The following is an 18,026-nucleotide window of genomic DNA, read 5'->3' on the forward strand; positions in this document are numbered from 1 at the left end:
CCCACCCGAAAAGGTGAAACAAGGACCTTTACTTCCCATCTTAAAAAAACCAAAAACAATACAGACACTGCTTTCATTTGACAAATCCAAGAAACAAGAAAAAATAGGAACTCACCTGAAGGATCACTTGTATTTTCCCCTGGTTCTAATTGCGTTGAACTTTGTCCTGATGCATACATGCCCGAATGTCTGTCACTAGATGAGCTAAAGTTTGACCTTTGAGAACCTGGTGTTGATGCCCCATAATTTCCATGACCAGCATACGCCCCTGATGGATATGAATGGCTTGACGGAAACATGGTTGGATACATTGATGAGTCTTCAACTTGATTTCTATCACGACCTGTGGATGCAAAGGAAAATAAATTCCGTAAACAAATGACTAAAACTTTAATACAATAACGAAAAATCACCAAGCTATGCATCAACATTTGTCAAAAATTCAAAACAGGTAACAATAAATCAGCTTAGCCGCACACTACTCACTACGTAACCAACGGTAGATCATGAAGAGCATTGACAATACGTTAGTAGTCTGCTGCTCTATGAATTCCATCTAAAGAAGGAAAATGGACTAAACAAACAAGGAGACAGGATTGAAGCTGCTATTAAACTCTCACACAGAGTTCCCACAGGTTTTAGTCTTCTTTAATTCTACTCGTTAGTTTTTGTCAAAACAAATTGAGAATAAAAAGTTTAAAAAGTCAATTTTTTACACGGTTGACACGTCCTTTAAGGTCCTTTAATTTGGCAATATTTGTCAAAATAAGGTATGGAAATTGTGGATATTTCATTAACGCTGTTGCGTCAGACGAACTTGACAGTAAAACACTGCACAGAGTACGCCTACATAGCAAGGCAAGACCCGACAGATGTACAGAGCCGCTCTGGGACCAGCCTTTAAGGAGCTGAGCCTGAATTGCCAGCAGAGGAGCAGCCCGCCTACTGCTCAGTATATATAACTGCCTAATGAATGGGCTGCAGGCAGTAGGCAGGTTTGTGGAACCAAATTTGAAATATCTTATATGAGTCAAAACTGGCCCTTCCAGTAGACCCAACCTACAGTGCACTGTAAACAAAGTGAAAAACCAGAAGACAAAATCAGCAATGAACCAAGAAACATGTAAACTGAGAACACAACGAATATCAGACTCATCACTGTACTTGGAAGTTCTAATGTGACATTAGAACTTCCAAGTACAGTGAAGTGATGAGTCTGATGTGGTTCACATTAAGCGCAAAGGGCGAATCCCTACTCTTTGGCTCTGGGGCAATGCCAAGGGAAGCAAACAGCTCTTATAAGCAAGTACTTTGAAGTTTAAGTAATTCTTTCCCTTTATAGTAGCACCTCGACACATTCCCATGAAGAACATATAAATGTGTCACAACGCGGTGGAATCAGACACTCATCAATTTTTGTACATTTGGAGTAATTGTTATAATCTTAAAGCCTTTTCATTTGCTTTCCTTTTTGCTGAAAAATATATCCAGTGACGTTGAATAGAAGTCAAAATATTTGCAATTGAAGGTCATGGTCCCTGATTTCAGAGGTAAAATGTAAAACCCCCTACCATTTTTTTTTTAAAAAGAAGGTAAAATTAGCCAGAAATGACAAAATGGGCCGTCAAAGTTTGTTATCTTCCATAGCCTGAGAGTCCTTGGAAACTGGAAATTTACATTTTATGAGCCTTTAGTCATTCATTGATTTTCAGTAAAATCCACAACGAAATGTGTTTTTAAATGGACATAAAATATGATAAAAGGTGTTGAGGCAAAAAAAAAAAATATGTAAAAATTGCCATCGGCCAAAAAAAATGCAGATTTCTTTGATTTCATTATTTTGACGAGCACCTGATTTCACCTATCATTATTTTAAAAAACCCACATGATAAGGACCTTTTTTATAACTAACACTCAGCTTCAACACACTTGAAGCTCAGGCCATTTGCTGGAATAATCTTATCCAAATGGTGGAAAGAAATACCATCCAGTCCCATGAGAAAAAAAAAATCAAGAACCCATCATCACAAGAGTACCACAGTAAGCTCTAACGAACAAGAGTGTGTATACGGTGGGGTAGAAATCACAAACTACGCAAAATATAAATGTGAGGCATGGTGAAATCAAGTGCTCGTCAAAACGATAAAATCAAAGAAACTTATATTTTTCTGACAGCTTGGCAATTTGTATCAATTCTTTTTTGGCTCAACATAACAAAACATGTCGATTTGATTGAAAAACGAAGAAAGGACGTAGATCTGATTTTTTAAAGTTTTGCGGAACTCACAAGTCACCAAAATTTGGTGGCCATTTTCTCGCTTATCTTATCACTGAAACCAGACTACCCCCACCACCACCATGGCAAAGATCTTGACTTCTATTCAAGATGGATAGGTACTTTTTTCATTAAAAGAAAGGCAAATGAATATAAGCATTTAGATGATACCAATAACCTCACATGCCCAAAAACTGACGATCGTCTGAATCCATCACAACATGAAACAAATGTAGTCAACTATAATTAGTGAGAGTTTCAAGAAACTTGCAACACAATAAGGTCATATAAGTGCCGAAGATTAGAGGTGTTACAAGAGAGTATAACAAACTAAACACAAAAAAGGAGAGATAAGGACGATAAATGTTTGATAGGAAAGGAGCAAACCACACAGGACCACCCGCCGACTACAATTACTATTCACAATACAACAAATAGGCCACGTCAGTGTGTTAAAGATTAGAGGTATTACTAAAAAGGAGGAGAGATATAAGGACAAAGATGTTCAAACCACACCAGCAGAGTATCTACCAACCACCCACCCACAAGGACCACATCTACCATGGTCTTTGAGTTTCAGAGAAGAAATAATTATTATAAAGACAAAAGATACAAAGAGAGGCAACCTTCCTGACACAAAACATGTAGACATAAAAACAATTTATAAAAGAATCATTGTTCCTTACCTTGAGTATCAGACTGAGAACAACTTGATGGTGCATATTCTTCTTTAATAAATGTAACATCTGTATCCAATGATGGTTTAATGTCTCTTTCAGATCCACCAACAGAATGTTCTTCTTCAGAGGGGGGAAAAAACGTTTGCTGCTGGTAAGATTCACTGTAAGAAGAATCTTGAGGGGCATCAGAATTTTGAGCTGACATACTTGCAGGACCACTATCTCCAGCTGGACTAGGTGCAGATGAAATACTGTTTTCGTTATTGAGGTTGGAAGGATGAGATGTATTTTGATCAAATGAATCTGTCCGACTTTTTTTGCTCCTGGGAGACACTCTCCCTGATAATGATGCATCATCCTTAAACTGTCTTTGGGATGGTGAAAGAGGACGTTTTCCGTTATTGCCGAGAGGGGAATTTTCACCCGACCCTCTTGCTGTTTGTACTGTACCATGATTGGTACTTCGAGGTTCAATTTGTTCAACACTGTTATTATCTTTATCTTCACTTTTCACATCTTGTCTGTCTCTGGCAGTCCTTTTACCTTGAGGCTTTGGTCTTTCTGCAGGCTGTGCGTGGAAGCTGTTGCTGATAAATGTGACACTATTTTCATCCGTTTTGCAAACCTTTTCATTTAAAACATAGTCTATGGTTTTACCAGTATCTACACTCAAATACAAATGTCCAATGACCTGAACCCCATTGTCAAATTCAACATATCCATTGCACAATGACTGCAAGAACTTAGCCAAGGATGAAATAAACTTTGTAGAAGAATCGTAATCCATGATGACCACTTGAATAATTCAACCTGAGGAAGACAAATTTGTATACAAAATCATTCAAAATGTTGCAACTATGAAAAGAACAGAATTGATGCACTCATAAAAGAAAAAAAAATCCAGTCAAATGTTCCTGAACATTGTAGAATACAGGCATTAACTGGAGCAGAGAGCCTTTTTCAGTGACTGTCCAACCATCACCATTACTATTCCACGACTTGAAGTTGGTGCAGTCATTAAATTATACATAAAGTACAATATTACTGTATACATTTGCTTTTATTCAACTGGACTACTTTATTTCACAGACCAATGTATTACCCATGCCTCTACGGCAGAGGTCTAAAGTGCAAACAACCAGGGCGGGGAACGCCTGCTTTTGAAGGCTGTTTGGGTGAGCCCTGTTATACCCACCCCGGTATGATAATGACCTAAACAGTATAGTGGGGTTGACAATATAATCATATCCCAAATCAGCCACTTAGGAAACCTTTTTGTTACATACAATTTTGCTGGGTACTAATTTCAGGCTATACGATCAAGGGAGATCGAGTTGGACAATTAGGAATTGGTTCAACATTTTGAACGAAAGAAGCCCAGTATGCCATATTTTGTGGACTGAAGTTTTTTACACTGGTTTCTTTATCAACCTCCACTAGAATCAGCTATCTTTTTCCTTTACAGAGAAGCCTTTTTACTATAGCTCCACCATTCTACCAGAAAAGAAGTATATAAAACGTGAACATGAGACGGGTGCATGAGTAAAAACAAAAATGACAAAAGCAAAGAAAAAATGATGTAGCACAAAAGTAAGCTAATTTGGTAGTCTACAAAGATGCTATGGCTATTTCACTTTTCGAATCAAGCCGAACTATACGGGTCGCCATTTTGTTTTGCCCGGAAGTTCTCGCAAGATCTATTCCTTCTTTCTCTCTCTCTTTCTGAATACTGTCTATCGGTGTGGACAATCAAATTGACAAAAACAAAGATAAAAACGATGTTAAAACACAAAAGTAAATTTGGTCGTCAACAAAGATGCTACGGCTATTTAACTTTTGGAATAGAGCCGAACTACGCGGGTCGCCATTTTTTTTTTTGCCCGGAAGTTCTCGCGCTACTCCTCTCTCCCCCCCTCCCCCTCTTTCTCACTGCCCACAGACAAAACTGCACGCTTTCAAGACAAGAGCGCTGGAACGTTCTTATTGGTACTCATGCCGATAGGCCTATGGAGAGATAGCTAATCAAACTTAATTGCAAAAAATCAAATTGTGGTCAAATTTAGGGAGGCATGCCCCCCTGAAACCCCCTATGTTTCTGTTAGGTGGTCAGGGGGAGGCACTGAAACCCCCCTTGCCTTGTTAACTCTTGTCCCGTGTCTGTGCTGAGATGTGAATCTTATCAGCAACCGATTACGTCAGACGTTCCGGGCAGGCCGCTGGGGTCACTCAGTGTGTACTGTTTGACTTTACAACACGCACCGGGAAACGTGTTTTCGCCATGAATACCGTGAGAGTGTGTTAATTGATGACGAAATTAACGCTTTTGCTTTCATAGTTTGCTATTTATAAAGTTTTACAAACACATGAATAAACCCCTCTCATAAGCTGATAAGACATTACGACTAGTTACGCCCATCCGAAAACCTTTCTAGACGCTCTTGTTGTTATGAATGACCTGGGGTTCGAAAGGGGATAATATAGGACAATTTCTGAATGTTTTGCAATCAAATTGTTCTTTGTACCTGCACAATGGTATTCAAAATTATAAAATAACCTTATTTTTTTATCAAGCAGTACCATTTAACCCGTAGACTGCTGATCGGGACCACCGGCCGAGACGATAGACATTGGCATAGTATAACGCGATGTACGAAAAGAACGAAGTACTAATTTTTATACTGCTGGCTGGTAGGCTACCCAGAATTGATTTCGCCCGCCATTTTTTCTTGTCACGGGATTCGATCGAGGCGCGAGGACGTTTTGTTTCACGTTGAAGTTGAGTGACAGTGAAGTTGCGACCCGCGACAAACATGAAAATAGTGTCGCATCAGATTCAGATAAAGATGTTTCACGTATTTTCCTGGAATCGGAAGAGGATTTCGAGGGTTTTGATGTTAGAGCTAACACTTTGTGAAATAATTTAGGCCTACGAAGCATGTAGACTCTAGATCTAGAGATCTAATGTACCGGCAGTATTTATTCAGTCATTTCCAACACCACTACTACAATAACTTCACAAAATACTTTTTGCTTCACATATTCATAAAGTATAAAAAACTTTCAATATTCTAAAACTATTCATACCTTCATTAGAAATTTTGACAAATAAAAAAATTAGCCAAAAAAGAGTACATGCAAATCTGGCATTTTCCCAAAATAAATTCAGCACAGAGGGAAAATATAACGGGAAAGAAGTTAGCGCTCTAAGGGTTAATACAAAATCAAGCTCATTTGAAAGATTTTGTATAGAAAAATGAAAGTCTTGCTTCTTGACTATCCTTTCGAGCTCATGTCTAAGTGGGTCAATTTGTTCTACAGGGTTCCTGCCTTGAACTTCCACCAAATTCAAGGAGATTTCACGGTTTCATGGAAAAATTGTTTTAATTCAAGAAGATTTGGTCAAGAAATTCATGACGAAAGCCTATTTTCGAAGGCCCACACTTGTCCGAAAGGAACCATGTCATAGTTTCGATGTTCCTACAAAAACTGTTCCCAGGGTGACTGCTAACCCGGCTTCTCAATTCTCCAGGGGCACGTTATAGGACCCGAATTGAACGGGAGATGATGCTTGGTGTGCGTGCACTGAGCCAGGGGCTAGACTGAAGCAGAACCAGAACGCAGACAAGGTGCCAAAATAGGCTTATCGGGCGACATAAAACCAGCCCCCGCAGGATGAGGGTTAAATACAAGTGAAATTTTACTGTTCACTTTGTAGGCTAGATCTACTGATAAAACACTGATACCAAATATTTAAATCAGTAATGACATCCAGTAGTCTTTGCTTGTGTGATTTAGTGCTAGATCTAACGGGACCGCAATTGTACAGGAGTGCCTACTGATTGGCCTGGCCTGGCTATCACGGTTAACGCACACCGGGTGAGAATAACCAAAAGTTTGAAAAGGCTCGCCTGCGCTATTCTCACCTGGGGTGTGTATAGAGGTGGCCCTGCAAAATACCATTCCCTGGCCTAAGATGAGTTTCTGATGGGCTGGATTGTACTTTACCTGACCACCCATCTCGGCCCATGATTACTACGCACGCCTAGCCTAACTACGCACGCATAGTTCTCTACATGCCGACAAAAGGTAGTTCCGCAAGCAACTTCGCGAACAGCGCAAGCCAGTGGCGAGGCGAGGTGAGCGAGAGGTGGTGGTTGAGGGTGGGTGGGGGATTTTTAACTTTGGTGGACCACTGTGTATCATGAATCATACCAACAGGGGGGGTTGGAAACAATAATGAAGAAAACACACATGCAAAACAATAACAAGGGCGGACAATCGTGTTTACATATATAATCAATGTTAACGACAGTTGGGGGTTTCAGGGGGGGTATAATTTAAAAACACACATAAACAATAACAAGAGCGGACCATGGAGCTAAGTAGACAATCAGGGTAGATCTAATTAAAGTTGGAACAGGCCGAGCCTTGCTTCGCAGCCCTCACCAAGTCGCGAGCAGGGCCGAGGGGGTTGCAATTATGCAATTGAGCTCTCATGCGCATCTCTCGCCCTCCATTGTACTTTGCCAGACCAGGAATAGGCCTAACAGAGTCGTGAGCAAATAAGAAGAGTGGACCACGTGATTAGATTGATCAATTAGCCTCAAGGTGTCAGGGTCATGGGTCAAAGGGCACTGTGGCATGGTCGTGATGACCGAAAAACCCGGTAAGAGACATCAGTTGGTTGTTGGCAGTCGAAGTGTGAGGACATAGAAAACTGAGTAGGGGAGCTTGGAAAGAAAGAATAGCGGGCCACCAGGGGCGCCTCAGCGAAAGTAATTCCGACAGGTGTTCCGTGAAGTACAATCTTACCTTCTGATGCTCTAGAATCTACTCTATTTAGGCCTCTATCCTATAGATTTATGCTCAATGGGCCTTCATTAATGATTAATCAATCAATCACCAATGCCTTTACTTATCAACTCCCCAGTCTTCCTGGGCATTCCTGAACAATTGCGGTCCCGTTATTGTTAGCCATGATCTAGATCTAGATTCTAGATCTTGCACTAAATCACACAAGCAAAGACTACTGGATGTCGATACTGATTTAAATATTCTGTATCGATGTTTTATCAGTAGATCTAGAATATCTAGATTTTAGATCTAGCCTACAAAATGAGCAGTAAAATTTCACCTGTATTTAACAAGGCAAGGGGGTGCCCCCCTGACCACCTAACAAAAGCTGTGCTTTTTCCTTTTTTGAGCGTAGATCTAGATCTAGATCTAGTCTCTAGATCAAGACGTTTGATGCGCGGCGAGCTAGGATATTAAACCTAACAACTGCAAAACATCAAATTATGGTAAAATCAGCTACCCTGAAACCGGCGCTTTTTCGGTAGTTCCCACCCCCATCCCACAATTGTTATTCGCCGGTTTTGGCCTCAAGAGTAGGCTTGCCCCCCTGACCTAATAAAAATAACGTGGAGGGTTTATTTGATGTTTTGCAGTTGTTAGGTTAGATATCTTAGCTCGCCAAGCTTCAAATGTATAGATCTAGATTCTAGATCTATATGATCTAGGATGTAGATCTACATCTAGGCTCAAATAAAGAAGGTGGGAACTACCGAAAAAGCACCCTGAAACCTCCCACCTTATTTTTATTAGAACCCCCCCCCCCCCCACTCTTGGCCTTGGGGCCAAAACCCGTGAATAACAATTGTGGGGTGGGAACTAGAATCTAGATTAGATCTAGTCTACCGAAAAAGCGCCACAAAAACATGTTGGGGTTTCAGGCTAGGGCATGCCCCCCTGAATTTGACCATATAGTGTCCATAGGCCATAGGCCTAATTTGATGTTTTGCAAATATGTTTCTCCATAGGCCTATCGGCACGCGCATCAAAAAGTAGATCTAGAGCCTACGTACGTCAGACCGGCAATAAGCACGCATTCGGCCCAAAATTGGACAACCAGACAATTATATGATAACTTGGAATGCTGTCTGCTATACAATTCCATTCAATATTGTTTTGTTTTCAAGTTCAGCAATTTTGAGCAGAATCAGACAACTGTGTGAGCAGAAATAATCCATTTCATCTCCAAAGGTAAGAACCACGTTCAGCCATTACGGTTTGCAGATGCGCAATGCGTCATGGGAAATAAGCTATTGGTTCTGTTATCATACCCGCAGGATTCGTTTCTCATTTTTATTCAGTTTATAAGGTGTCTATTTACCTCCTCAAACCATTCGCTGCTCTTTGTTGTAACAATTGGCGCCGGTATGGGTACAATTTTTTTAGGGATGTACCCGATACCGGCACTATATTTTTTTACATGGTGCATCACTTGAAAAATAGTTAATTCTTCACGGACTATGGATGGCATCTTAGCACTTTGGATTTTTTAGTTTCTATGATTTGATATAGATCTAAATCTAGATAGATCTATTTAGACACGGATTCATTAGAAAATGAGCCACTTTAGACTTTTCTTTTTTAATGTTTGAAACAAATTTATACGAAGGAAACTCTATCCCTTCCCTCCACCCGTTGTATGTAATGATAATGATTGTTCCTCTGTCCAATGTATGTAGTGATGATGTTCCTCCAGCCACTGTTTCCATATGTTGTGATATTGTTCCTGCTCCTACTGCTTCTGTTTCAGAAGAAGAACTTGCTGACCCTCCCCCAACTGACTGTCTCTAGTTGTGAGTGGTCATTTGATGCCCTAAAGTTTTCGACCACAGGTCTGGAATTTTCGAGGATCGAATGTACCTCCGAGGACTTCCTGGATCCAGCAGCAGAGTTTCGGCTACCTTTGGTCTCAACACCAGCTCGGGATCCTGTGGATAACCAGGACCATGACTCTTGTCTGTGTGAGCAGGCATTGAAACCATTGGAAGATTAAAACTCTGGTGACACCCCAAGCCCCCAAAAAACTGCCTCAGGACAACACTTTTTTTGCTTTGTCCATGACAAGCTAATTGATCACGCACACCATTGCCACTGGATGGATGGCATCAGACATGCATTGGGTCCGCCGTTGCCATGATTGGCACAAAATCGAACCTAAGGAGAATGAAGGGCATACAGAAAGTACCTTGATTTGTACAATCAACTCATTCCTGCCCCCTCGTTCGTCAACCTGCCCGTACCAGCAAGCTGGAACTCTATAGTTTCAACACAGAGAAGCGGGCTCAGACTCAGGCCCTTAAGTTATTATTACCCGTCCTGGGCAACGTCATTGCACACCAGACAGGTCCAAGAGTGCTCAGTTCCCCCCAGCACCAAAGCCCGCATGTGTGAGTTGTGATTGTATTATAAGGGGCGTTGTGGTCGACAGAGTGCTGTGTTGAGCGAGATGTCAAAGAGTGAACTAAAGCATTTTACATTTGTGTGCCCTGAGTGGGAGTAAGATGTTCATGTGATATGTGTGGAAGAGTAAAGTGAAGCATTCATGTATGTGTGTGAGTAAGATGTTCATGTGAGTTTGTTGTGATACACGTGGAAGAGTAAAATGAAGCATTCATGACAACATGTACTTGTGTGTGAGTAAAAGATGTTCAAGTGAGTTTGTAGTGATATGTGAGGAAGAGTAAAATGAAGCATTCATGTGTGAGGAAGATGTTCATATGAGTTTTTGATATGTGTGGAAGAGTAAAATGAAACATTCGTGTACCTATGTGTGAGTAAGATGTAGAACCTATGTCGTGAGTCTGTTCTGGTGGTTGTTCTTTTTAGCATGTCATTTAGTTCTGTCTTAGGCCCACTGTACAAAAGGAGTTCGTCTTTGCTTCTTTCCTCTTTTCAAACACCTAGTTCAGGGTCCCCACCAAATTCTGGAAAATTTTTTCAAGACCCCAATTCGAGGGAAAAATCAGGCCGCTGCACGTCAAGAATGATCCCCAAAAAAGCCAATCTATCAAAGATAAAAAGTCAAAATGTCTATAAATGAATGCAAATGTACATTTTGTAGTATAGTCTTCTTCATGGGGCTCTCGTGGCCTAGAGGTTAAGGTGTTGGCCTCTCATTCAAAGGTCCCGGGTTCGATTCCGGGTAGCGACCAAAAAATTTTCTTCTCTAAAATTGTCTCCTTTCACCTCCTTTCCTGATCTCTAACAATGTTCTGTTGTCTGCTTTCATTTCCACTTTCTGCCCCCACCCCCTCACCTCCTTTGCTCCCTCCTCTGGGCTCCTGACTCTTTCTGCAGCCTTTCTACTGCTACTCCTTGGCTCCTCCTAACTGCTGTCTTTCTGCCACACCCCTGATCTTCTGGTAGGAAAGATCTACACCTAGCCTTCTCGGACAAGGGCGAAAAATCTCGGAGGTCCCGTGTGCAAGTTGCGCACGTTAAAGATCCCTTGGTGGTCTAAAATCGATAAGAGTAGGCTTCGGCCGCCACCCGGGCAAAATTCAAAATTTCCTACCAACGAAAAGGTATTAGGTGTGTCCCGCGCGCTCATATGACCTTATGCAGTTGCGAGCGCCGTAAAACCCTATACTAAACTCTAAACAACAAACAAACAAGTATAGTCTTCAAACAATAGATGAATATAATACTGGGTGACTGCCAAACCAGCTTCTCAATTTTCCAAGGGAGGGGCCTCATTCATTTTCTAGGAACACGTTACATAACAATGAAAGCGTGTGCTCCATTTATATCTAATATAATACATGTATATGTTTGTCTTGTGAATACACACACACATGTAGGTACATTATATCCAGTCAACAACACGTCAGTGTGGCACTGGGATCTTGAGAGACTTTGGTATTTCAATCTGTTCTTACTTATTTATATTTTCCCATCATCATATTAGCCAACATAAACCATAGGCCTATATATTAAAAAAATGAATCCTGTTTTGAGCCTGAAAAAAGACCTAGAACTAGAAAATCGACTGTCAATAACCAGTCTGGGTGTCACGATTCATATAATAAACGTGAAGACGAAAACCATTGCTGCAACTCAAAAAGTAGAGTAATAACTAGAATGGCTCAAGTACACCTATTCAGTGTGAGAGGTGTAAGAACTGGGGGGGGGGGGGGCGCGCAAGATGCAGTGACACTAAAAATCTGCCAATCTTGAACAGAAAGCTAATAAAATATAGATATAAATTACAATCACCCCATCCAATGAAACACGAACACTTTAATTCAATAACAAGGCATGACTGATCCTGATTCCACACAAGGCCTGCACCAACGCGCGCTTTGCAGAGAGCTCTAAAGTAGTAATCAAAATGCTAAAAAAAAAAATTTGCTTCCAAGTTCAGTTTTTGTCCTCTAGCGTTGCCTTCAGCTCCCCCCCCCCTTCCACGAGTGTATCTTATAAAGGAGTCCTATACTTCACAACGCTCAGACCGCCGGTACTCACAGGTTCATTGACCGGTCACGAGGGCGAACCAGTCAAGACACTTGTATAAGTTCTTTTTCTTTTTTTTTTCCCCACAAGCGACAGCAGAGGGCAATTTTTAATATTGATTTATTTTCAAGGCCACACAGCGTTCGTAATGCACAACCTGCATGTTACAAATGTTGCGTTATCTATCAGACTATTACCGGAAAATTTCTGGGCGGTAACGAAAGCAGATCTTGATTCTTCCCGATCGAGCCTCGGTGTCACACATACTTCCGTCACAGCGGTTCAATTACGTTTCCTCTTAAGGCTTATTAAGGATTCATCAACCATACAGTCTAGATAGCTCCACATTACACAGGCCCTATACTTTCCCGACTTACCGACCCATTACAAAATTCCCGACTTTTCCCGACCTATCTAAAAATTCCCGACTTTTTCCCGATTTCCCAACCCTGTGGGGACCCTGCTAGTTGTGCTTCAATTAGAGTGTGCTGGTATGGGGTACATGCCTTGACAGAAAACACGATACGTGCCGGTATGGGGTACATGTCATGACATGCGTCAAGTCTCATTTAGGGGTCTTCTTTATACACTATCTGACTAAAAACTTCACCCCACACCGACAGGAAAGGCTGGCCTCTCAACGAAACGAAATTTTGGGTCGATGTATTTGAAAGAGCCGAAGTTATGGTAGATTTCTAATACAAAAGTTCACTTCCGGAAATAGTCATCACAAAACACTAAGGCACTAAGGTGTCGGTATGCCGTACAGGGGCTCTAGTCTAGACATCTTGATCTAGATATATCTAGATCTAGATTCTAGTCGTTTAGAACCAGAAGTAATCGTTGGTGGGGTCAAAACGAGTATCCCTGAACAGGACCGCAATTGTACAGAGGGTAGAGGCACAACTACTTCAACTAGATCTAGATTAGATCTAGATCTAGATATCTAGGCTAGGCTGGATTGTACTTTACCGGACCACCCGTCTCGGTCCGTGATTACTACGCACACCTGGCCTAACTACGCTCTCATAGTCATAGTACTCTGCGTGCGGACAAAAGGTAGTTCCGCGGGCGACTTCGCGCACGCACAGCGCAAGCCAGCGGCAACTGGCGAGGCGAGGTGAGCGAGAGTTGGTGGTTGAGAGTGGGCAGGGGATTTAACTTTGGTGGACCATGGTGTATCATACTCATACCAACAGTGGGGAGGGGGAGGGGGGGTTTAGGGGGGGCTTGCCCCCCTGGAAACTATAATAAAGAAAACACACAAAAATGCGAAACAATAACATGAGCGGACAGTCGTGTTTACATATGTATGTAACAACAGTGGGGGGGGGGGGGGGTGTGGTTTCAGGGGGGCTACCCCCCTGGCAACAATAATTTAAGGCCGGCACTATTTCTCCGAACGTTCGGGAAAAATAAAGCTGGGCACTATTTCTCCGAACGTTCGGGAAAATAAAGCTGGGCACTATTTCTCCGAACGTTCAGGAAAATAAAGCTGGGCACTATTTCTCCGAACACACTGAAATATCATCCTTTCCCCAAAATTTCGGATATTATATAGAGATCTATAATTATAGTATAGGCCTACCAAAGATTGTTCGTATACAATATGGTTCAATCGGTCCCAAAAATGTCCGCCGTAAATATTTATATAAAGAAATGCTACAATTCCAAACAGTTTTTCGCTATAGATATGACGTGTTGCCTATGAAGGGTACTGCTTTTAAACTAAACGTAATGTGTTGTGTTCACTCGTGTGCTGTCTAGATCTAGATCTACGGAGGGTTATTGATAACGACACATAGAACTGGCATCTGCGTTTGTCACTGCTGCGACCAATGTACTGACACTGGCAAGCCCCTTAATGTGTGTGATTCCATAATTTACATGTAATATCCTGTACTTTTTTAAAAATTACGCACATTTAGGGTTAAAACTGCCAATCTTCTTCGGATAGGTGGACACACGCCCTTATTTGTTAATGTTTGTTGTTGTTTATGGGCTGTTCTAATTTTGATTTCTTTCTGTTGTGAAACCTTTCTTTTTCACGTTTTTACACTCATCTAAAAATCTCATCTAGACTAGCTGTTGAAAATTGAAATAGATATAGACCCAAAAATTTGCTCCTGTGTGTGTGTGTGTGTGTGTGTGTGTGTGAGTGTTTGAGTGTGTCTGTGTGTGGTAGTAAGTGGAGAGTGAGGAGTGTGTGTGTGTGTTTGTTTGTTTTTCGGGCTTTATTTCAGCCTTTATTCAGTAACAGTTCAAAGTATACAAAAATAGAAACACAGGATCCATTCACTCCAGGACTCATGAGTCATTCGTCTCTTTCAGTTTCACTCTTCAATTCAATTCCCGTGTTCTCTCCCGCGGCTCATCCCCGTCCGCATGACTTTCATACCCCACCCCATCCCTCCAGGCACACACAAAGAAAATCTCACTTGTTCCCTGCGAACCATGGACAATAATATAGGCAAAACACCGCCTGAGCTACATTCCTTTTGTTCGTGAGCTGTGGACCAGGCCAGGGGTGGTCAGTGTCGTCGTCTTGTAGTTGCTGTCGCCTGTGGATACACTCGCACATTCTTCCTTTCACCCGCTCTTTCACTCACACTGTCTCTCCATCCACAGTTCAGCTCGTCATACGTTCAAAAGTTGCCCACTAGTTATGTTTAGTTAGTGTGTGTACATGTGCATGATGGTGGTGGGTGTGTGGTGGGTGTTACTGAAGTTTGTCTGTAGGCGGGCTTGCCATGCGGTACGTGTTCCTTCCCAGACCAGAGGCTGAATGAAAGTTGGCGCCGAACTCTCGCAATAAATAGGCAAAAAATCACGAGACCGGAAGCCGAAAACCGTTCGGAGAAATAAAGATCGGCACTATTTCTCCGAACGTTCGGAGAAATAGTCACTTCGATAATTTAAAGACACTCACACACACATATTATAAACAATAACATGAGCGGACAATCGGGGTAGATACTCGCCAAGTTGCGAGCAGGGCCGAGGGGGTTGCAATTATGCAAATGAGCTCTCGTGTGCATCTTTAGCCCTCCATTGTACTTTGCCGGACCAGGAGTAGGCCTAGCCTAGGCTAGGCCAGGCCAGCAGTTGCAAGCAAATAAGAATAGTGGACCACGTGATTAGATTGACCAATTAGCCTCAAGATGTCAGGGTCATGGGTCAAAGGGCACGGTCGTGATGACTGAAAAACCCGGTAAGAGACGTCAGTCGATTGCTGGCAGTTGAAGAGTGAGGACGTAGAAAACTGAGTAGGAGAGTGAGTAGGGGAGCTCGGAAACCAAGAATAGCGGGCCACTGGGCACCAGGGGCGCCATAGCGAAAGTAGTTCCGACCGGTGGTCCGGTAAAGTACAATCTTACCGATATCTAGATCTAGATCTAGATATCTAGAAAAATCTAGATCTAGATCTAGATCGATCTAGATTATAGGTCTAGAGAATAATACTACCTACGGGAGGACTTTCGTAACTAGCGACCACTATAGACTATGAGACAGAGCAGAATTGAGGGCAGCTAGGGATATGGGTAGATCTAGAATCTAGGAGTAGGGGTAGATCTAGGAGGGGTAGGGGTAGGGGTAGGGTTAGGCCTCTTCTTTATTCTTTATATTATATTATTGATTGTGTTTGTTGATGGGGTGGTCGCTCCTTACGAAGTCCTTCCAAAAATAATCATCAGTGACTAGATATCTAGATCTAGATCCTACCTGAGAATCTAGAGTGGTAGATCTTACCACTACAACATCAACAATCGCCAACAAGTTTAAGCCAGAGGTCGAGCTTCAGGCGATCGGCGGATCAGCGGGACCCGGACCGGTAGGCTGCTTCGAGTAGCTTATTCTATTGAGCATTGGTCGGTGTCACCGCGTCACAATCGCTATCTAACGAACTAACAAAACAGCTCAATAGCACCATTCCTACTAACGCCACAATCACAAGCAAACAAAGAATGCATCTGAGAGCAATGAGCCCTGACGAAGGCCAAAGAAGAAAACAAATATCGTTGGGGACCAAACAATAAAGACATTAGGCCTGTAGACTCTAGCAAAGACTCAAAATGGCGGAAGTCCGAGGCCGAGATGTCTCCCCCATGCAAAGACAAACAAGACTAATCTAGATCTAGCTTCCGCCATAAACCCCTACACAGTCCCAAAATATAAAAAGCACATAATATGTATAACTTACCGATCGAGTAGAAATATTTACTAGGCGATTTATGCAAAACACAGCATGGTACTTCTTCCCAACAATCACAGACGAGGACGCCCAAGCCGACCTACTTACTAATTCAGGCAGACCGCACACATGTCAGGTTCAGCAGAGGTTACCCGCTAAGTAAATAATAACAACATTATTTCCACCCATTGATTCAGTCTTTTTTTTTTTTTGTCCGATTACGAAACGCAATATTTTTTGTCAAATGTGGTGTTGTTCACGTTAAAGAATAAACAAATTTCAATGAGAATGCAATGCAAACTCATTTTTGTCAAGTCTACTTGATAACCCCTGCAAATTGTAACTGCAATGTGTCACTATTGAATCATCGTTATTCTCAGGTTTTACGCTGGGCTCGGAATCATGCATACACCGTATATCAATCGTTTGATTGTTTTTTGTAAACAAAATCCATAAAAGGGTTTGTCAAATTGTCACAGGTATAGCCATGTTGACGGACAGCAGATACATAGCTTAATAATGGATATGTGAGGGATTCGTGAACTTTAAAAAAATTATAATATATTCCTATCGGTGATCTCGAACAAAACCATATATCTGCAAAACAGCGAAGAAAAAGAAAGTTTGGGGGCTCAAATACTCTTGCCCTAAGTTCTACATTATGTTGACAGGGGTAGGTATAGACAAGAAGAATGCTCCTATTTCACAGTCTTTGTATTCATAAGTTGGTGGCCATGGGCCTTTTGGTTGATCCAATATTGTGTGTGGAGGGTGGGAGCGGGGGGCATGTCTAAATAATATTAAAATTTACATATTAATCGATTATAACTTTTTTTAAAATAATGTTGAAATTGTTATCAGTTTGTTTGATTACTTCTCGAGCTGCTCTTCATTTACTGAGGGAGGCTGTGAAGTTTTGTTCCCCGAATTCTAAATCCATGGACATAGGCCCCTAATAGCATTGTGAATTCAACGAAACTAAAAGGACAAACAGTTTAACGCCAACTTGGCAATATCCGGAAATAATTGTCTGTAGTACGCATGCGCAGACTTTCTTGGGCTGCCGTGAGATACTTTTTGAAACCCCCATAACCAGAGAAGTTGGGGCCAAGGCAAGGATGTGTGGCTTGGGACTTGGGGGTTGAAGAAGGTTACACGCAACTAAAAAGAATGCGGTTATCGTCCGCATTTAAGAAAAATAAAATAATAAACATGGTGCCAATTTTTCAGAATTGGTGACCAGGTTCACCGAAACCTTGATTGGTATTTTTTTACTTTCCCTCCCGTCTCACACTCAGCTACCAGTTGTCTATTTTCTACTAAATATTGATGCGCTGAACTGAACACGAATATCAACTTCATTTCCGTCGCAAATTAATGGTTTTTGAAATATTTGATTGTTTTTAACCGAGATAGACATGCTTTGGACCAATCGGGGGGTTCGAGGGGGGCCTGCCCCACTGGGATAAAAGAAAATCTGGGGGGTTACAGGGGGGGGGGGGGGCATGCCCCCCTGTTTTTACACCCATAATTTGATATTTTACAGTTAGATTTGAAATTGTCTTGAAAATAATTG

General features: G+C 41.8%; 1 protein-coding gene across 4 annotated transcripts in view; it reads right to left on the reverse strand.

The window, feature by feature from the left end:
* LOC101845228 (zinc finger Y-chromosomal protein 1) overlaps positions 1-16,597 on the reverse strand; it is a 74,470-nt gene extending 57,873 nt beyond the window's left edge. For 2 of the 4 annotated variants that reach the window (XM_013080506.2, XM_005094795.3), the window contains exons 1-3: positions 16,460-16,596; positions 2,962-3,765; positions 116-343 (exon numbers count right to left, since the gene is read on the reverse strand). In XM_013080506.2, the coding sequence (XP_012935960.1) occupies positions 116-343; positions 2,962-3,742 (1,009 nt within the window). In that variant the 5' untranslated portion in view covers positions 3,743-3,765; positions 16,460-16,596. Of the gene's footprint in view, positions 1-115; positions 344-2,961; positions 3,766-16,459 lie in introns of all 4 variants that reach the window. The other 2 variants (XM_005094796.3, XM_005094797.3) reach the window with 2 other exon arrangements.
* Positions 16,598-18,026: the final 1,429 nt, after the last annotated feature.

This window comes from Aplysia californica, unplaced genomic scaffold (genome assembly GCF_000002075.1).
Source record: "Aplysia californica isolate F4 #8 unplaced genomic scaffold, AplCal3.0 scaffold00089, whole genome shotgun sequence".
In the NCBI taxonomy this organism is placed as follows: domain Eukaryota; kingdom Metazoa; phylum Mollusca; class Gastropoda; order Aplysiida; family Aplysiidae; genus Aplysia; species Aplysia californica.